The 21,901-nt window shown below is 43.7% G+C and overlaps 2 protein-coding genes across 2 annotated transcripts; one reads left to right on the forward strand and one right to left on the reverse strand.

The window, feature by feature from the left end:
• Nucleotides 1-11,280: 11,280 nt before the first annotated feature.
• LOC127294974 (uncharacterized) lies at nucleotides 11,281-12,845 on the forward strand. The gene is made up of 2 exons (XM_051324884.2): nucleotides 11,281-11,486; nucleotides 12,337-12,845. The coding sequence occupies exons 1-2, from the start codon at nucleotides 11,372-11,374 to the stop codon at nucleotides 12,537-12,539; spliced, it is 318 nt and encodes a 105-aa protein (XP_051180844.1). The 5' UTR covers nucleotides 11,281-11,371; the 3' UTR covers nucleotides 12,540-12,845.
• Nucleotides 12,846-12,954: 109 nt separating this feature from the next.
• LOC127294967 (ent-copalyl diphosphate synthase 1, chloroplastic) lies at nucleotides 12,955-21,348 on the reverse strand. Its single transcript, XM_051324882.2, has 14 exons — nucleotides 21,043-21,348; nucleotides 20,052-20,168; nucleotides 17,665-17,735; nucleotides 17,081-17,568; nucleotides 16,749-16,963; nucleotides 16,511-16,631; nucleotides 16,306-16,418; nucleotides 15,981-16,207; nucleotides 15,772-15,887; nucleotides 15,559-15,657; nucleotides 15,182-15,424; nucleotides 14,732-14,852; nucleotides 14,394-14,642; nucleotides 12,955-13,795 (listed from the first exon to the last, which is right to left on the reverse strand). The coding sequence occupies exons 1-14, from the start codon at nucleotides 21,140-21,142 to the stop codon at nucleotides 13,571-13,573; spliced, it is 2,505 nt and encodes an 834-aa protein (XP_051180842.1). The 5' UTR covers nucleotides 21,143-21,348; the 3' UTR covers nucleotides 12,955-13,570.
• Nucleotides 21,349-21,901: the final 553 nt, after the last annotated feature.

Below are 21,901 nucleotides of genomic sequence, written 5' to 3' on the forward strand. Positions count from 1 at the left end.
AATCGTAGTAGGTCGTTTTAGCTTTATTTTGATCAAGCAGGACCACCATATATTCGTACACCCCGTACGGATCATGGGTGGATCGGCTCTTTGAGCCGATCCACAGGACAACCTGAGAGCCGATCGAGGCTCGTATTTAATGTTTACGTGTATGCCATGCAGGAAACTAAGCGAGGCACATCCATCACCTTCCTGACTAGGTATAGGTCAGGTGGCACGCCCTTGCACCAGCATCGGACGTGCATGCCGAGTCTTTGCGGGCCGTCGCTCGGAGGTCCAGGGCCAGCCGGAGTCCTGGGAGCCTCCCGGCTCTACTGTGTTGCCCGTCGCTGCTCGCCGGTGGGTTTCTGACCGCAACAGGATGGCAAGCTCAAGCTCATGACCTCCTCAGGATGGCTCATCTTAAACTCGCACACCATTTCTTCTTTCTTCACCATGGTGACACTTGAGGGCTCACATCATCTTCGTATTCAAGACATACTTGTCACTTAATTTTGTACAATTGCTTCTAATTACAACCTTGAAGCCAACATATGGTTCAAGCATTTCCTATGGACAACTCCTACAAATATAACTCAATGCAAGCATTACTCCATAGGGATTGTCATTTATTACCAAAACCACACATGGGGGGCTCCAAGCACTTTCATCTGGTGTCGGGCCTGCACTGCCGCCGTCCCATCCCACCCGCTCATCGCTAAGGACCGGGCGGCACTACCGCTGGCCCATGTTCGGCGCTAGCGTCTGTCATATCTCTAGGGGCGGCACTGCTGGTTATTTTGGGGCGGCACTGCCGCCGTGGTCGAACCAATGGGAAAATTGGTTGGAGGGTATAAATAGGACCCTTCTTCCCCATTGAAAGGTTGCTCATCCTCCCCGAGAATAATCCCTACAGCTGAGCCACCAAAATCACTTGATCTCCTCCCTCAACCACCCAAAGCTCTTGATCATTGGAGAAACAAAGGAGAATGCCCCGATCTATATCCTCATCGAAGTGATTTGCATTTTCTATCGCTCACTTTTTTTTGACACAAATACAGTAGGGAAAGGCTCCCTACGGTGTCATTTTCTATTAATAAGGGATGAAATATTTACAATGGAGTATCACTTATTACATGCTCATAGAGTATCAGTCCAGTTTTCTATCGCTCACTTGAGGGCCCTTTGGCTAGTATTGTCTTTGGATACCCTAGTTGTTGTTTAGTCCACTGATAACTTGTTGTTCTGCTGTAACAGCCTTGGGAGCCTCCAATTCGGTTGTGGATGCTTTCAGTAAGAGACGTGTTGAGTACATAATTTGGCTACTAGATATTTTGCAGGCCAAATTAGTTTGGATAATTGTGGTTGGAATATTTGTTGACATATTTATTTGGTGTTGCCATTTAGATCAAAATGCAGGCTTAGCTGTGGCTAGTACTGATGCAACGAGGACGATCTCAGGAAAAGAATTATTTATGGAGCAAAGTGCAAGTTTGAAGTATGAAGTATCTGCTCGTTACTTGCTACATAACGAGTCATGGCAATGACTGGATTGGATGCAAACCTGAAGGTACAAGTCGTATAAGGTGAGGTGCATGGAGAATTCTTACGTGCATGGTTCTTTCGTCCAAGGATATTCTTACGCGAACTGGTTTAGGCTTCGGAGCTGTTACATGTTAGCTGTTACGGGATATCTAGTTTATTTGGTAGGCTTTGATCTGTACCAGATGACCGAATCAAAGGACGAGTCCTGATCGGTTTCAATGCTGGAGTTTTATTTCAACACGCCAAGTCCTGCGTGCCTTTATAAGGCCACGGCCGATTGGAGAAAAACAACACAATCGATATTCAACAAAAACGAATCTACTTTTCTTACGTACTGTTTTACGTTCGTTCTCCTCCGCTGAGCTCTAGCAACCTAGGGCTTAGCAAAATCTTTGCCGCTTTGCGCTGAAAAGCGGTCGTCCTCCTCTCCGAAATTGAGGCATCTTTGTTGATTTGCTCGAAAATCATCCGGTTCGTCGTCACGAAAGTACGACGGTTATCGTGTTGTTGCGCTGCAGTTTTGCGTGGCAACACAATTGGCGACTCCGCTGGGGAAAAATAAGAAGAAGAAGCACACAATGGACGGGGACACAAGCAATCTCAGCTCGGATAACATCATCCCCGTCACGCTTGATGACCTGTCCGAAGCTGAGCGACAGGAGCTCGAGCGGGAGCTCGAGGAACAGAAGGCTGAGGCGTTGAAGTTGAGGCTGAGTGGATTCTTGAAGACAAGGAACGGCGTCGTCGTCAAGAAGGTAACGGCGCCAAGCCCATCACCTGCGCTCGACAGTAAGGTAAACGAACAAATTGCCCATCATGTTGACGTATCTGTAGCTAGCAAATACGGTTCTCATATAGCAGATGCACAACGTATGCTTGCTCAGTCAGTAGCTAATTCGCTTGCAGATTTTAAGGATCAGTTTAATAGAGATTTTGAAACTAGTTTACCTCGTCATGTTCGCTCAATAGTGCTGCAAATTAATGATGAACAACGTAATAAACAGCCGATGCCTCCGGAAAATAATGGTATTAATAATTTAATAAGTCATACTCATACTACCAGTGCATCGGCTAATGTTTTACAGCCTTTCAGTGCTACAAATAGTAATATGGGTGGCCGAAATTATGCTAGCAGTTCGGCTAATAATTTTGTTTCTAGTGTTGCTACTCCTATTGTTACAACTTCGGTTCAACAAAATTGCAGCAGCGATAACCGAAGTGTGGGCTTTAATTCAAATTTACAGCAACCTAGTTATCAGACAGTGGCATACAATACATCACCATTGCCACCCATTGGTACCGGGATTCCTTACGGGCCGGTACCAGAACCATACTTTGGGTCTCCGCAGCAAACTACACATGGTAGAGCTCCATTGCCGGAGATACCACAACACACATATGTTCCACCTATTCCACAAATCGGTTCCTCGCATACCACTGATAATCTTAAAGATCAACTTGCTAGTATACTTAGAGAATTTGGTTTGGAGCCTAAGGGTAGAGCACGTGCATATCAAAAACCATACCCTGAATATTTTGACTTGACACCATATCCTCGTGGTTTTAGAATCCCAGACTTTGTTAAATTTACCGGGGAAGATGGTAGATCCACCTTTGAGCATATAGGACAGTTTTTAGCACAATGTAGTGAGGTAGGTACATCGGATGTTTTTAGGGTAAAATTATTCCCTTTATCTTTGTCCGGTACTGCATTTACTTGGTTTACTTCACTTGCTCCTAATTCTATTTCAACATGGTTACAATTGGAACAAAAATTTCATGAGTATTTTTACAGTGGTGAAACTGAACTTAGACTTTCAGATTTGACAATGGTTAAGCAAAAATATAATGAACCTGCTCAGGATTATATAAGGAGGTTTAGAGATGTTAAAAACCGTTGTTTCAGTTTGAACATAGCCGAAAAAGATTTAGCTGATCTTGCTTTTTCGGGATTACTCGCTCATATTAAGGATAAACTAGAAGGACAACACTTTTCAGATGTTAATCAAGTTTTGCAAAAGGCTTTGGCACAGGAAAACCGAGCTAAGGAAATTAAGCATTTTAGCCGATTTAAAGAGAATAGAAGTAAGGAGAAGGAAAACCATACGGTTAATGCCTTAGATTATGATGATGATTCGGCTAGTGAGGATGACGTTGACATATGTGTAGCCGAATGGGTTCAAACATCTAAGTCCAAACCTTTTGCATGTCCTGCTTTGAAACCTACACCTGCTAGAAGGGAGGAAATTAAATATACTTTTGATGTTAGCAAGTGTGATAAAATATTTGATATGTTGTTGCAAGGAAATCAAATTAGAGTGAGAGAAGGTCATGTAATACCATCTGCAGAAAAATTGGGTAGAAAGGCATATTGCAAGTGGCATAATTCTTTTTCACATGCTACTAATGATTGTAATGTGTTTCGGCGACAGGTGCAATCGGCCATTGATGACGGACGATTGATATTTACAGAAAGTTCTAAGATGAAGCTCGATACTGATCCGTTTCCTATAAATGTCATTGATTTTCAGAACAAGAAGGTGCTTATTCGGTCAGATCAGACCGAGTCGGCAAGAGGAAAAAATGTCGTGGTTGATGATAATGCTCCTCCAAGGATGATCAAGCCAAAAAATCCAGTAGTAGGAGTGTGGAAAGTCAATGGAACAAAGAGACAACCTCCAAGGCCAAAGCCGACAGTCAGCATGTTATTGGAGAAATACACTTCACGCAAGGCTGATAATGTGTTTAATCGGCTCGGAGGTAACAAGCGCCCTAGGTCTCCTACTCGACCCGGGGGGCATGAGCGTTGGCAAGGAAATCATTATAACCATCAGGCTTATTTTCCAGTGGTGCCGACATATTGGGGCTGCCCACCTCCTGTGTATCCTCAATGTCCTCCTTGGGGCTTTAATCCATGGGCGTCATATCCTACAGGGCCAGCAACTTATTTTCAACCGGGATGGATTCCGTCGAGGCCTTCATTCAGACCATATATGCATGAGAAAAGAGCCCGATACAATCAGGAGGTCAGGTCACATGATGCAATTGATGTTCAAGGAAATTCATCGCCGAGTCGCGGTGCAGGTGGCAAGAACTGTAATGGTGACGGCAAGCGTGTGTGGGTGAAGCGTGTTGAATCTAAGCCAATGCAAAATTTAGATGGTTCGATTGCAGCTAATGCCCTGAAAGTTGATGAGCATCAGGGTGCCGAAGGTACTGTCCAAAATACAGAGACAAATAGCGTTGATGAGAAACAGCTGCAGCAAACAAGGTCTGATGCTGGTGATGATTTGAAGCTTGGGGAAACGAAAGTGGCTCACCATGGTACCGGTATGCATCAGCGTCAAGAATCTGATCAGTTCAAGAAAGATGCAACGATTGAGTCTAACTTGCAAAACAGCAAAGAGAGTAGTAGTTATGCAGATGTGGTTTCACGTGATGGACCTGGAGCTGTTGCACGTACTGGATTTAAGCATGGACGTTTCAATACTATTGCATCCAAATGTAAAAGCGTGCGTGCTGGTTTGGGGCCTGATATGCATGCACGTTCAGAAAGACATGGTGTACGTCCTAGTACTAGGTCAGCTGATGTATACGCAAGGAGCTGCAGGAAATTTGAGATTGGCGGTCCATCCGAGCAGCGCAGTATTTTTTCGGCCAAGGGCACTACATTTGCTCCAAGAACAGCAGCACGTCAGTATAGGCCGGAAAATTTTAGGGGCAGCCGAATCATGTCAGTTGTACCGGGTACTAAACCAGGACCTCGGTGGTGTCCCGGAGGTCTCACACATACACAAAAACGACGGGTGCAGCGACTGCGAACATTAGAGATCAGAGAAGAGATAGCTGAGAAGAAGCGCGATGAAATGTTCAACCGTGAAAGACCAATGGTGTTTCCGAAGATGACTTGGAGGGAGAAGCGCCTCGCGGCGGAGGAAAATAAAAATACGGATGATACCGTTGATGATACAAATTCAGAAAGTAAAAATGACATGGTTGTTGACAAAAATTCTGAAAGCACAAATGAGGAACCTACTGATGTGGGTGACATTGTTGCTGATATGGGCGTAACAGAGATGTCATGGCAAGAGCGCATGATAAATGACATGATGCAAAACGGAGGCGACACAAGTGATAGCGAGAGCTCAGAAAATGATGAAGAAACACCTACTGATATGGAGGTTAATATGGTGTTTGCGTTGCCCGCTGAATTTCGTGCGCCCGAAACTGAGGTTGCAGAACTTATTCTCGGTCCTAAGAATGCTACATTTGAGAAGCCCGAGAGACCCGAGCAGCACCTAAAGCCATTATTCATCAGGGGTCATATTGATGGTAAACCAATTGGTCGTATGCTTGTTGATGGTGGTGCCAGTGTTAATATTATGCCTTTTTCGGTGTTTTGTAAACTGGACCGAAAAGAGAGCGAGTTAATGAAGACCAACATGGGACTTAGCGGGTTCTCCGGAGAATTATCAGAGGCTAAGGGTGTTATTTCTATGGAGCTCACAGTCGGAAGCAAAACAATGCCGACTGCGTTTTTTGTTGTTGATGTCAAAGGCCGGTATAATATTCTTTTGGGACGCGATTGGATTCATGCAAATTGCTGCATCCCCTCTACTTTACATCAGTGCTTAATTCAGTGGGTTAATGATGATGTGGAGGTGATCGAGGCAGACCACTCAGCGTGCATTGCTTTGACAGAGGCGCCGGTTGATTGGCAACACGGTGAGATGCGTTGTTTGACTGGTAGAGATTTATCGGACTATGACTATATTAATGTTGGTAAGGAGGGTTTTGTACCTATAAATGCACAGCCGGCTAGCATAGCTCGGCTTAATGATTTATCTATATAAATGATGAGTAAAGATGATAATATTAAGTGGCTGCAAAAATGCACCGAGGAGTATCGTTCCGGAAAGAGCGATATGCATGAGACTATTGAAGATTTTGATGACATGGAGAAGCTTGGACAAGGATTCTCATCGGCTGATCCACTTGAAGAAATAGATATTGGTGATGGAGGAATTGCAAGGCCGACATTTATCAATGCTAATATGGAAGCCGATCAGAAAAGCAAGGTATGTGCATTACTTAAAGAGTTTGTTGATTGCTTTGCTTGGAATTATACCGAGATGCCTGGTTTGAGTAGGGATTTAGTTGAGCATAGATTACCTATTAAATCTGGTTTTAGGCCGCATAAGCAACCTCGAAGAAACTTTAATTCTGATATATATGACCGCATCAAAGAGGAAATTGATCGGTTAATAAAAGCTGGGTTTATTCGGCCATGTAGGTATGCAGATTGGATTTCTAACATTGTTCCTGTTGAAAAGAAAAATACCGGTAAAATTAGAATTTGCATAGATTTTAGAGATTTGAATAAAGCTACTCCTAAAGATGAATATCCTATGCCTATTGCTGATATGCTTATTAATGATGCGTCGGGACATAAGGTAATTAGCTTTTTAGATGGTAACGCTGGTTATAATCAAATCTTTATGGCCGAACAAGATATGTCTAAGACAGCTTTTCGTTGCCCGGGTTTTGTTGGCTTATTTGAGTGGGTCGTTATGACATTTGGGTTAAAAAATGCCTGCGCTACATACCAACGTGCTATGAATTTAATCTTTCATGATCTTTTAGGCATTGTTTTAGAAGTATATATTGATGATATAGTCGTTAAATCGGATGGGTTTGATCATCATTTAGCCGATTTACGTTTAGCTTTTGAAAGGATGCGCCGGTATGGACTAAAGATGAACCCACTCAAATGTGCTTTTGGCGTGTCGGCTGGAAAGTTTTTAGGTTTTATTATTCATGAACAAGGCATAGAGATTGACCCTACAAAGGTAGAGTCAATTAAAAAATTGGTGGAGCCGACATGTAAAAAGGATGTGCAAAAGTTGTTAGGAAAAATTAACTACTTGAGACGATTCATATCTAACCTTGCAGGAAAAATTGAATCGTTTGTTCCATTACTTCGGCTAAAGCATGAAGCCGAATTTTCTTGGGGAGCAGAACAGCGGGAGGCTTTTAATAATATAAAGAGATACTTGTCGAGTCCTCCAGTTTTGCGAGCACCCAAGTCTGGTGTGCCATTCAGATTGTATATTGCTGCACAAGATACAGTGATCGGCGCGGTGTTGGCGCAAGAAGATGGCGGGAAGGAGTACATTATTGCATATCTAAGTCGCCGTTTACTGGATGCCGAGACTCGGTACGTGTTCATTGAAAAGTTATGCTTGTCTTTATATTATGCATGTACCAAGTTTCGGCCTTATCTACTTTCTAGTTCATGTGTGGTAGCTTGCCAAGCTGATGTGATTAAATATATGTTAGGAAAACCGATTCTTAGTGGTAGGATTGGAAAGTGGGCTTATGCACTAATAGAGTATGATTTAGCATATGAATCGCTGCGTGCCATGAGAGGTCAAGTTATCGCCGATTTTATTGTTGATCATAGGATTAAGGATGAAGAAGATATTAATTATGTTAGTGTTTGCCCTTGGAAACTTTATTTTGATGGATCGGTTTGTAGAGAAGGGCAAGGCATCGGTAATGTATTAGTTTCACCTAACAATGTTATTTATGAAACATCGGTCCGTCTAGAATATTTTTGTACTAATAACCAAACTGAATATGAGGCTTTGTTGTTTGGTTTGCAAAATCTAGTAGATATGGGTGTAAAAGATATAGATGCTTACGGAGATTCACTTTTGGTAGTACAGCAAATTAATGGTGAATATCAATGTTTCGATGGATTATTGAATAGTTATTTGGACCGATGTTTAGACGTAATTAAATCTCTAGATAAATTTACTATTCATCATATACGTAGGGAAGAGAATTCTAGAGCCAATTATTTAGCACAGCAAGCCTCTGGTTATCTTATTAGCAGTGGGAAATTTTTCATACTAGAGAAACCACTACTAGGCGTTGTTGGAAGTAAGACCGATCTGTTAGCTAGTGATTCAGTACATGGTGCTGCATGTCCAGATTCGGTCCAGAAGCTAGTAGTAGTGCATGATGTTAATTCGGTAAATGAGCTGCAAACAGCCGAGTTAGAAAATGGCCTGGAACTTGAAGATTGGAGGATACCACTAGTTAGTTATTTGAAAGATCCTAGTCACACACGAGACAGAAAAATTCGGCGGCAGGCTTTAAAATATACTTTGTTAAATGATGAATTATATCGCTTGAACAATAGATGGGTTGTTTTTGAAATGTTTGAATTCTGATGAATCTAAAATAGCTATGGGTGAAGTGCATGAAGGAATATGCGGTACACATCAGTCGGCTCATAAGATGCGATGGTTATTAAAAAGAGCGGGTTTTTATTGTCCGACTTTGTTAGAAGATTGTTTCCGGTATTATAAGGGGTGCGAAGCATGTCAAAAATTTGGGAATATACAGTTAGCGCCTGCAGCTATGTTGAATCCTATTATTAAGCCGTGGCCATTTAGAGGATGGGGTTTAGATTTTATTGGTAAAATACATCCTGCTTCTTCTAAAAAGCATTGCTTCGTCCTAGTAGCTACAGACTATTTTACTAAATGGACAGAAGCGGTTCCCTTAAGAAATATGACTCATAGAGAGGTTATAAGTTTTGTCTTAGAGCATATTATTCATAGATTCGGTGTTCCCCAAACTTTAACTACTGATCAAGGTTCTTCTTTTATGTCTCATCAATTCCGTGAGTTTGCCGAATCATTTAGAATTAAGTTGTTGAATTCGTCGCCTTATTATGCCCAAGCTAATGGACAGGCCGAATCTAGCAATAAAACTTTGATTAAACTTATAAAGAAAAAGATTGAGGAGCATCCCAAAAAATGGCATGAAGTGCTTTCGGAAGCTTTATGGGCTCATCGGATATCTAAGCATGGAGCAACTCAGGTGACACCGTATGAGCTAGTATATGGCCAGGAGGCAGTTTTGCCTGTGGAGGTTAATTTACAAGCTCTTAGAGTAGCCAGACAAAATGATTTGTCGGCTGTAGACTATAATAGTTTGATGATGGATAGAATAGATGATGTTTCTGAAGAAAGACTACGAGCCTTACGAGAAATTGAGAAAGAAAAATTAAGAGTAGCTAAGGCTTATAATAAAAAGGTGAAAGAAAAATCGTTTCAAATAGGAGACTTGGTATGGAAAACGATTTTACCTATTGGAACTAAAGATAGAAAATTCGGCAAATGGTCGCCGAGTTGGGAAGGTCCATATAGAATTGTGCAGATTGTTCCTGGAAATTCATATTTTGTACAATCTTTGCAGGGAGAGAAATTGCCAAAAGCTCTCAATGGAAGATATTTGAAAAAGTATTACCCTAGCATGTGGCAAGAGGCTTGAAGAGATTATGGCCGATACATTATTATAAGTATCGCCCTAAGAAAAATTGGCCGATATGTTACTTGAAGTATCGCCCTAAGAGAATTCGGCCGATGTGTTCTTTGAACATCGCCCTGAGCAAATATGTGGCCGGTGTGAAGTGGTTTACATCGCGCTAAGGTACTGCTGTTATAATGTTTTTGACAAATATAATTGTACCAAAAACAGGGGGGCATGTGTTGAGTACATAATTTGGCTACTAGATATTTTGCAGGCCAAATTAGTTTGGATAATTGTGGTTGGAATATTTGTTGACATATTTATTTGGTGTTGCCATTTAGATCAAAATGCAGGCTTAGCTGTGGCTAGTACTGATGCAACGAGGACGATCTCAGGAAAAGAATTATTTATGGAGCAAAGTGCAAGTTTGAAGTATGAAGTATCTGCTCGTTACTTGCTACATAACGAGTCATGGCAATGACTGGATTGGATGCAAACCTGAAGGTACAAGTCGTATAAGGTGAGGTGCATGGAGAATTCTTACGTGCATGGTTCTTTCGTCCAAGGATATTCTTACGCGAACTGGTTTAGGCTTCGGAGCTGTTACATGTTAGCTGTTACGGGATATCTAGTTTATTTGGTAGGCTTTGATCTGTACCAGATGACCGAATCAAAGGACGAGTCCTGATCGGTTTCAATGCTGGAGTTTTATTTCAACACGCCAAGTCCTGCGTGCCTTTATAAGGCCACGGCCGATTGGAGAAAAACAACACAATCGATATTCAACAAAAACGAATCTACTTTTCTTACGTACTGTTTTACGTTCGTTCTCCTCCGCTGAGCTCTAGCAACCTAGGGCTTAGCAAAATCTTTGCCGCTTTGCGCTGAAAAGCGGTCGTCCTCCTCTCCGAAATTGAGGCATCTTTGTTGATTTGCTCGAAAATCATCCGGTTCGTCGTCACGAAAGTACGACGGTTATCGTGTTGTTGCGCTGCAGTTTTGCGTGGCAACAAGACGATGTTTCCGTTGATAGAGAGACACCTATGGTCACTCGTTCAATGTCAAAATCCGTTAGATTAATCTCTAAGACCCCAGTCTCTAGAATTTGCTCATATGGGTAGGGTGTGCGTGAATGTGTTCATATGGGTGAGTATGTATATATTTGTGTGCGTCTAGGGTTTATAAAGTGGTTCGAAAAAAACATATAAGTTACTCTTTTAAATAAAAAATAGTAAAGGTTTTGAAATTTTAACTTAGAACAAAATTTAAAAGGAAGCTTATTTGAGAACGGATGAGGGTATGCCTCCAGATATATATTCCATCAAAATAAAATTCAACGACATTACAAAAGCATTTAGTATCGTGATAGCGGAGGCCCGCAAGTCAGCAATGATATCTGAAAGAAAAAGCCCAGGACTTCACCATTTGCGTGGGCCGCCGTCAGCAACAACCGATCACTTCTCAGTTCGTCCTCGCATCGCGACTCCAGAGAGAGAGAGAGAGAGAGAGAGGAGAGAGAGAGATGGCTCACTCGCCGTCGGTATCGCGCGCGACGGCGCGGTCGGCCGGGGAGGAGGCCTTCGCCGACGCAGCTACGGAGGAAGGCAGCGAGTCCCAGATCTCCGCGCTCCTCTTCGGTACGCGCCCCCCCTAAAACCCTAGGCCTCCCGCCGCGCGGTGGTGCTTGGTCGCTCGCCCCAATCTCCCAAGTGCTCGGCGCACTCGCGCGTGTTCGTGCTTAGGATGTGCGGTTCGTTAGGATTTCCGGACCATTTTGCGATCTAATCGAGTCGATTCGACACTAGATTGGGGGGTTTAAGATACCCAGGACACTAGATTTGAGGTAAGGGGATCGAACCATGTGCCCCGCGTGGTTTGAATCGACGGGAACCATGGGCACCGCCTGTTTAGAACTGTGATTTGGTGCTAATCAAATTTATTAAACCTGAGTTTTGCTTCCTATTCTGATTCGATATGTTGGGACCGAATTCGCGTTGCCTTCGAATCACTACTACAGTACTTATTTATCAATGTAATTCTGATTGGCAGTTTCAAATCCGAAGTAATGAGAGAAATTACCTATAAGAAGTGCAGCTACCTTATGTGCGGTTGCTCACTTGCTAGACTCCATAACACACACGGGCAATACATATCACATATGATTCAGAGCAGCATAAGTGAGCGTACATCTTAGAATTGTGATATGGTCCTAATTCATGCTTCCTTCTCGAGTACTTTTGTCTATCAATTCTGCTTCTGCACATTTATTATTTATCTTGTACATTTCAATTAGCAGCAAATAAAGGGGCAGTGGAATCCTCTGCATAGATCACCTCTACTTGATGGCCAATTTATGCACAGTTCAGTTGCTAGGTTGATAAATTCCAGAACACACACGTATACTACAATTCTAAACATGCCGCACCGTGTCAGGGATGGTATCTGTACAACAAACTTCTAACACGTTGCATGCATTCTCCTCCGCAGACATGTCGAATCAGGTCCAGGATAGCCTCCAGAACATGCTGAAGATGACCAGTGAGATCGAGCAGTGTGGCGGCGAGATTGAGGCAGAGATCGAGCAGGCCAAGGAGGGCGTGGCTGACAAGTGCAGGGCGCTCGAGGAGGAGAAGGAAAGGTTCCAGAAGGTTGCCCTTGCCGCGCTTAACATCCTGAGCGGCGGCATCTGAAGCCTGCGCCGCCCCCATATGAACCAAAACTGATCCTGATAGGTGCCGCCCTCTGTAGATCACAGCTCATGTTCCATGTTTGAGTCTTGCGAAATGTCAATTGGTCACCAGTGTTAGCCGCCTTTCTTTTGCTTAGCCTGTCAGCAATTTGGACCAGCGCGTGATGGGAGTACCAGACTATCAGTAGTAGTAGTTTGTACGGGTTGACTCTTTCAGTGAAGCAGAGCATAGCTGTATAGTTGGTAATTTGTCTCTTCTGAATTCTTGTTGGTGGTAATGATCTGCAATAAAGTGTTAATTAACTCAGAGCTTAGCCGTTCCAGACAGGTTAGCAGAGAAACTTGTCTAAGTGCAGTTCCTGTGGCAATGAATTTTGGCCTTTCAAGGAACACTTAACTGGCATAATCTCTGCCACCACATTGCCAACCTGAGGGAATGCCTCTCCTTCACCATGAAAAAGATTCACCTATCTGATACAGCAGAGATGAGGTAGCTGCTGCTTAAGTGAATTAGCACCCTCTTTTCTTCCATAGTCCCATGGCTACTGCAGGATTTTGAAACTGTCAAGGGATATATCAAGGGTTGCATGCTGATGCGCGCACGGGCTTACCTGTATATTAAAGCTGCAGGGCAGCAGGGCTTGGCGAGGTTATGTCTTTCATGGTTCATACGGTTCGCCTTTTCGGTGCATCAGGATTGTAGGTAAGTTTCAAACTTTTGATGGAACATTAGAGCTCTTACTAATCGGTGAAGTAAACGCTGGACAAGAAGTTGCAATGGTATAACTAGTGGTGGTTTATGACTTTGCCTCTTTTCCAGCGAACTAATTCATACCATAATCTCAATGCAAACCACTGAGCTCTCAAAATTGTACAACATCGACGAACAACCCTGTTGGCTTGAATAAGCAGACGCTAACTTCCATTGGCACAACATATTTTTATGCACCCCTCCTCTAGAACACTTTACAACATTCTTTTCTACAAGTTTCACATTCATCCCTAAAACTCATACTCCTATAGTTTTTTCTTTCAGATAACATGTTCAAAAATAACTTTTGAAACATGTTTATCCAAGATGTCGGATGGGCAATTGGTAGCATAGTAACAACTTTTCACAACACTCAGGAAGGTCTGCTTTGTCTTGCTACTTGGTTCGTCATCATCAGTTTGAAGAATATTTTGAGCAAGTTCTTGCATGTCGAGCTGAGTTTTCTTGTCCATGTGTCTTATTATTGCATTGTTCTTCTCAGCATCCTGTAAATGGCAATCATCCATTCAACGGTTCAGAATGAAGGAAGTGAAAATTGTCCGTACTGGGGAAGAAACCCAGCAGCGCTGTGTATTGATAGCGGTAATTGTGTGCACAACACCGAGAATGCGAGTACGGACACTCGAACTCGGGCGGGCTGGGAGCTATCAGCAGCTCACTGCCACCAGGCTATGCCTTGGTTCACAAGGAAGTGAAAATTCATATCTTCCGTTATTCAAATCACACTTGCTGATATGAGGTATGTGTACTTCAAATTTTTTTATCGTACTAAAATGGTAGAATTAAATTAGTATTATTGCTTGTGACTCATAAATATGCAGTTTGAAATGTTTCTTAAATAAAATGATTGCTTGTGACTCAACAAAATTAGATGAGGAATTGTTGCTCTTAGCAGGAAACAACAATGACATAACCTTAGAAATGATCTCAAGTTCAATGAATATATCTTGAAAATTTAGAGGAAGAATAGTTAGATCCATGCAAGTAACCGTGGTATTCATTTCTTGGAATAAAAAAACACCATCGCCCATCGATTACTTGATACAAAATGTGGCAAGAAAAATATTTGAGCGTAAGAGTTACCTGGGAGAGTAACATCTTGTGGTGAAGGGTGTCACAAATAGAGGACGCGTGTTGAATAAACCAAGTACCATCTATACTATTCACCATAGATGATGCTTCACCAATTCGTCCAGCACAAATCTCGATAATTTTAACTAGCAGCAAACATGTTTGTTTGTCATGGACCATGAAGGACTTTGCTTGGTTAACACTTGTTGTACCGTATATGTCTTCTTCAATATTTGTTTTCTGCATCATCCATTCAATCCACTGGAAGTTCAAAGAAATATATTAGAATGTTTATGTAAGGAAACATAATCAATAACTGGCAAGCAGGCAGAATTGTTCGTTTAACTTACAGCGCAACGCAGCAAATTGTTGACGTGCATCGTTCCGTCACCAGGTGCCTCTTGCGCCATTAAATCAACAAGTTTCTCTAGGGCCCCAACAAGAATTTCTTCTTTTGCATCTCCATTAAGCCTAGATGCACAATTTTCGTAAGAAGAATATTTAAACTAAAGGAGATTCTAGTGAAGAAGCAAGTTCTTAAAATGCAACTGATTAATTATTTAGATACAGAGTAGTGGTATAAACATATTGTGTGACATCAGCCAAGTAAGAAACCGATTTCATCAATTTATGCATCTTATTTTTCAATTGGTGAAAATCACCTACCAAATTACTAGCATCAGTTTGCTATTTTTTCTTACGAAGAGAAACTAGTCAAAGTAGTCAAACTAAACAAATAGCTATTAATCATGTGACGTGGTGATTCGAATTGTGCAGTGATGCTTTGTTTGTGTACTCACCCAGATGCATCAATTTCTCCTTCATGGAGACTGCCATGCATAAACTGTTCCAGCACTTTATTACCCGACGAATCGCAGCGAAGGTATTTAGAAATTAGGTTGGCTAGAACTGACACCCTTGCCCATGCAAGTCGTTCCGTCGCACGGTTTGGTTCAAATATGCTAGCAGCGGCCAGGAAATAAGTCCTTAAAACATCTCCTGAAGTCACCCCAAAAGCCTCGAGGCCATTCTCGGTGAACCACCTACATACATAAACAAAAATGCATTTTAAAGGAAACATATAAATGCACATCCCACAAAAGAATGTAACAATGTAAATGCAAAGTCATGCATGAGGTGATGTAATCGAAAAATGATATGTGACGCTAATACTTACTTTTGTAGGCCATGCCACTCAAGCTGATGTTGAACTTGGCAACGGTTGAAATCACGCTTTGCCAGGTCAAGATAAATGTTGTTGTTCACAAGCGGCATCCTGGCAAAGTCATATACACCATATGAGTTATCGGTAAGGTTTTTCTTACAAGTATAGATGCCACAAACCAATTGCTTAAACATGATCTGCCCTCGTAACACTTTTCTTTTTTACCTGTAGAGTGTCTTGCCAATCCAGATATCATCCTCACCACCATATTGCTCTATGTAGAATCTTGCTTCTACGCGTGGCAAGCTTGCATACCATGGGAAGTCCAATGTATATTCTACCTATCATCATAACAGTTATCCACGTAAGCTAGGTTAATTTCTTTCACAAAACAAGACAAGGTGATGGATTGGTAGAATGATGGAGTACTTTACCTCGCCTGGTAGATCCTTGGCAATGATCCACTTATCACAGATGGTGCCCTCGGCCTGTCTCCTTCTGAGGAAGTCGTGCGAGAATCTCGCGCCACGCTCCAGCACGTCCTCCCCGCGGAATCTCACTTGAGAAGCCCTGTTGAGGTTGTACATCCCGGTGACTGCCTGCGTCGACTGCCCCACGAAGGCGAAGAACTTGCCATCCTTCTCAAAGTGCTCAAACACGCCTGCACAGCAGCAAATATGAGTGTTCTGTTCGTATCCCGATAAAATTATTATGCTCTGAAGAGCATGAATTTAGTCGTTTGAAGAGAATTCCTCGTACTTGGCGAGATGTCGTATCCGTGCAGCCGCATTAGCCGGAACGCCATGGCCGTGTCGTCCACGTCCTGGACCTCGGAGTTCCTCGCCCAGCAGATCCCCTTTTCAGTCCAGTGTCTGCAGAATTGGAGAAGATTAGAAGAGTTCCTAATCCTATGCTGCAAGATGGAGAAAAGCTATAGAGCAGAGCCATGAAAGGGGAAATTAACCTATGCACATGTTCCAAGCACTGTTTGATTTCTTTCTTGAAGTAGCGGGAGATGCCGAGGCGTTCCAGCCGGTCGACGGCCCAGATGTTCTCAAAGAGATCGACAGGGTAGACGTTGGGAACTGAAATGCACGGCAATATCAGGATGAGAAATGCGCGTAAGATCAGGATGAGCAATGTGCGTAAGATCAGGATTCTAAATCCAATATCAGTGCAGTTAAAGGTCATGGATCACGTACCTCCTCCATCGAATTTCTTGAGGATTCTGTTGATATATTCGTAGCACTTGGTGTCACCAGTTTGCATGAGAGCATAGGCCGTTGCAGAAGGAGAGAAGAGGAATGAGCCATCGCTGGACTGGAGCTTGAGGATCCTGTCCCAGTCCACCCCGGGCATCCCTTCGAGGGAGTGCAGGATCGTCGTTGGGAAGCTGTGCATCACCTCCATCGGAATCCTGCGCAGAGTATTACCAACGTTATGAGTCAAGTGCCTTAATCCACTTTCGCGAATAATGTTGTCTACACCGTAGGTAGGAAGGAGGAGCATAGTATGTGGGAGTGGGAATACTTACTTCTTGAGCTTGGCTTCTCTGTTGGCATAGATGGTCTGCAGCACCTGGTGGTCATACGGTAACACAATGCCCAAGCTCTTGGCCGTCTCTAGCGTAGAAGGGAAAGCAATCTCGAAGCCGATGGGCATCTCCTCCGGGTCCTCCTCGGCCAGCCTCCACATGTTCTCCTCAAGAAAAGCCAGACCTCTCTTGCAGTTCTCGGCGCCAAGAGACCACTTGGTGAGAGCCACGACACAGCCGAGGGTGTTGGTGATCCGGTCGTAGGCGGAGAACAAGGCCTCATCGCCCCAGGAGCCGTCCGGGAGCTGGTGGTCTAGGATCCACCGGAGGCTTTCCGGGAACTCGGGACCCTCGCCGCCGTCCAGCCTCGGCACCAGGGCCACCCAAGCGGTGTCGTAACCCGACACGGTGATCTCGCCGTCCTCCATCGAACCCAGCATCGCCCTCACCTGCTCGATCAGTGGCTGCTGGAACTCTGAACCGGGGACCTGGTCGAATTGTTCAGTCAGTTTACCATGGTCAGTGAGACATGTACAAAAGCAATTTTACATAACGTGATTAGTGTGGAATTAGTTGAAGCTTGCCTCAGGAATGAAGCGTGGTTCCTCGTGGCGTTTTAGGGTCTGAAACTCGTCCACCGGGTCAGTTTGCAGCCCTGCAGGTAGAGTGAGACGTCCGTCAAATTATAAATTTTATTTAAAAAAGAAGCAAATAGATGATAAATAAATAAATAAATATTGCATATATACAGGTGCACTCTGAGCGACCCACATGAGGCCACTTTATCCATGTTCGGATGAATCATTTTTGTATCTAAGGTTCCACACACACGTGTTAGACTAGTGAAAAATGATGAAAGATATGGCGGGTCTATTAGTGTCCGACGATCGTCGGTGTCGTCACCCACCACATGATTTTGACATGACTAGTTGGCCGCATTTGCAAGTGACTGCATGCGTCGTACTCCTTAATATGGTATGAAATTCCTGCTCCAGTCAAGTATTTTGCTTACTAACCTTGTTAAGTAATTGTTTGAAATAAAATTGAGTCTCACCTTATGAGGTCGTAACAGTCAGTTCTTCCATTTTGGTATACTCCTTTGAGTTGCTAGGACAATACTTTGGCTAACAATTGCTGAATTAATTTGCGATTGATTTATATTACAAGCTTAACAAATCAAAATATTTCTTTTATTGTAGAACATAAGGGTGTTTCTATACCGATTTGTAAAAAACGAAGAAATCATTAAGGGTATCCCCCTTGGATAAGCTTATCAGTTGCCGATATTGCACGTGTGCTAAAATATGACTACTAAATGTGTGCCTCCTAAACAATTGTTTTTTGACTATTTAATGCGAGCCTCATCCTAAATAATAATAAGAGTATTAATAGCCATGTATTGCAGTACAATATATATTGAAATTCCTGGTTTTGTAGCATGATATACACGTTTTCATTAGAAAAGTGTCACATGATCTTTGGAACAGTATCTCGGCCAAGGCCAAATCCAAGGAGTTGGCAGGAGTAACATGCATGCAACACATACAGGAACCAACCTGGATGGGATAAAAACGGCACGAAATCCCAATCATGTTCACAGCGAACATCGACCCCTCACTGTCACACTGGTTCCTCTCGCTCGGAGGAGGGAGCAGGAAGGCGTGTGCAAAAGATACCCTTATCTGAACCAAATCAAACGAAGCTTTCCCGATCGTGTCTTTTTCGTGGGCATACGATCTCGGCATAATAAGTACGCCCGATCTAATCCTGGCTTTCGCGTGCCAGTCCTAGTCGAATCTCCGATCGTTTCCATTCCGTAACCCAATTGATCGACGGGGCCAGGTATTCGGCTCAAAAGAACGCTGACGCCGTGTGCTTGCTTAGCGAACAAGTTTGGCGCCGGCCGGGCGGGCAAACCTCTGCCTAATGAGACGCTACAGATTTTTTGATTAGGCGATGTTCAGTTAGGATTTTTTTAGCAATTGGCTGATATCGATGACGAAAGAAACAACAGCTATAGTGACCGTACTGACGGTAACAAGCTAGGAGGAGTAGACGAGTAGTATATGACGGTAACTGCATAGTAAGCGTTTTTTCTTGTACTAGCATATGTCGTGAGAAACAAAGTATATGTCGGTAGTCTCTCCAGGAGACTAAAATTCCCAGATTAGTCAAGAGACGGATGATTCAACATTCCTGTCCTTCACATAGTCGATCACCTAGTACTAGTAGTAGTCAAGAAAGTTGTGTGCAACTGAATTTGTTAATCTGAATTCCACCCGTCCTCCTCCGGTAAACTACTTGTGAGTTGGACTCGAGCCCCCACGTTTGGAGAAAATTATGTACGTATCATGGAAAAAAATAGCGCACCATTCCAACGGTAATAGCACGCTATAGCATATCTGAAGAGCTGACGCTACGCTATTTCAACGCTATAGCGCGCTATTCGCGTTAATAGCACGCTATAGCATGCTAATAGCGTATTTTTAGACCCACGCTATTTTGTTATAGCGCGCTATTTTTTTTTTCCTTGGTACGTATACATACCTTTTTTTTTTGCAGGTAAAAATTATGTATACATCATGACTTGTACTCACGAAAGAAAGGAATAAAAAACGAAGAAAAAATTTGTGTACTAGTACTACATCTCGTCCTCCTCTGGTAAACTATCCGTTGGACTTGTACCCCACGTTTAGAGAAAAACGTGTACCTGCATGTGATTTGTACTCACTAAATGTGTGCTCACTAATAAAGAGGAAAAATACAAAATGACAAAGGAGTATACGGCAGTATCTCCTGAGGAATACGAAGACGGCCAAAACGGGTGATGTGGGCGGCTAAGGATTAGCACTACTAATAATTAGGAAGAAAGTAGTAATGTATACGGTGCATGCTAACAAAAAGCGAGCGAGCGCATGGAGAAGAAGAGCGGCATGCATAAAGCAGCAGAGTCAAGGCAATAGTAGAATACCTTTAGCGGCACCGGATACGCTGTTGGCCTGCGTCGTCCTCCGCCTGGCCATGCGCGTGCCGGCGGGTTCCACCACGCCATGGCCAACATCTTCTTTGCCGAGCGCACGGCATGGACCTGATTGTTCAAAGACAAAGCGATCATGATCAGTCTCACTAGCTAGCTACTCTCACGAAAAAGCGCCTATATATGGGTGTCTTCTCTGCTCCTCGGCTTATCGCACAAACCAAAAAAGAAGAAATAAACATTAGAAGCAAGCCGGCCGATCGACCAAAAGCAACTTTCCTTCACAGGCACAAGCTAGCGCAAAAGATAGATAGATATGTTCAAACAGAAAAATGATACGAAGACGACACGCACAATCATATCAAGTAGTACGAGTAGTGAGAATTACGTGCGAAGCATGCATGGGCGGATCTAAGGTCCCTCCAGCCCCGGCGGGCGGCCAACAAGGCTTGCCAAGGGCGCCGCGGCTTGCAATATGAACTTTCTACGACAATTTTGTCCCAAAAAATGGCACCTTAATTAGCCATGTTTCCCTAGGTTTCTGGAAGTTTCTAGAAACGCACGCGCGTATCCCAAGTGCATGCATGCAGGCTGGCAGGAGGGGTGGCGCCTCGCGCGGCTAGCTCCTTCATTATTTTGTCGGTTTCGTTTCACCTCGCGCGGCAGATACTATGCAGGACCGGCATGTGTCTGCCGTGGAACAGGACGAAACGGCAGCTTGCTATAGCTAGCGCGCTGCAGGTAGCAAACTGGCCGTCACGATCTGCGCGTGATGGCATCGTCCTGACGTGATCCATCGACCCGCCGGTAGTCCACCACGCCATGGCCAGGGGAAGAAGAACCCGGCCGCCGGATCGACGCGCATAGAGAACTCCAAGTTCGACGGGATTATTGAGCATGCAAAGGATTTACCGTCGTATATACCAAGCGGAATCACACGTACTACGGTGGAAAGGAGAAGGGACATGGATCGACGGATGATCACCTGCTTTGGCGAGGGCACGGAGCCGAGGTCTCCCCACGTGGACGAACGGCGCGCTCACCGCCGGCGAGAGGTGGAGCTGCATGCTGGCTGGCTGCGCCATAGCACTACCTGCAATGCACGACCGCCTGCTGGGGTTGGAGGTCTATAAGTACCACTCGCGAGCTCCAACGGGAGGTTATGGATGAGGATGAATTGATGATGAACCAAATTATATTGGATAAGATTAAGGGTATATAGGCTGGCGCTGGTTAAGGCAAGGGATTAAGAGAGGCAGCTTATTGCCCAAACAAGAACGGCACGAGGTTATCTGGGTCCCAATCTTAAACTGTCTACTTTGTGATATTGCGTGTGAATATATAGACAGGGGAGAGGGGGGTGGGGGAGGGGGACAAAAACCTTAAACTGTCTACTTTGTGAACGGGTGGTGTGAGAGTGATATGCTCTGCGCCCAGCACACCAAAAGATACCCAGTCCAGAGACTTCTTATTAAAAGGAATGCGGTAAACCTGTTAAGAGTAAAAAGAGACGCAGGGAATATACTTTTTTTTGGTGCACCATGCACACTTTTAAGGAAACATGTCCAATCATCGTCACGCTCGAGGAGTACAATATTTAGTACAAGCTGGACTTTTATAATTTTCAGTTCCAAAAATGTAGGAAAACTAGTCCATACGATCTACATATGGATTAGTTTATCGCACTGAGCACGATGATACAAAAGAGTATGGAAAATAGTACGGCCAAGTACGAGTACAACGGTCTGGACAGTCTGGGACACACAATATCGGAAGCAGGATCTATGCTGGCAATATACCTCTTTGCCGAGTGTCAATACACAAGGTAGCACTCGGCTAAGACA

The sequence above is a fragment of the Lolium perenne genome, chromosome 1 (genome assembly GCF_019359855.2).
Source record: "Lolium perenne isolate Kyuss_39 chromosome 1, Kyuss_2.0, whole genome shotgun sequence".
Lineage (NCBI taxonomy): Eukaryota > Viridiplantae > Streptophyta > Magnoliopsida > Poales > Poaceae > Lolium > Lolium perenne.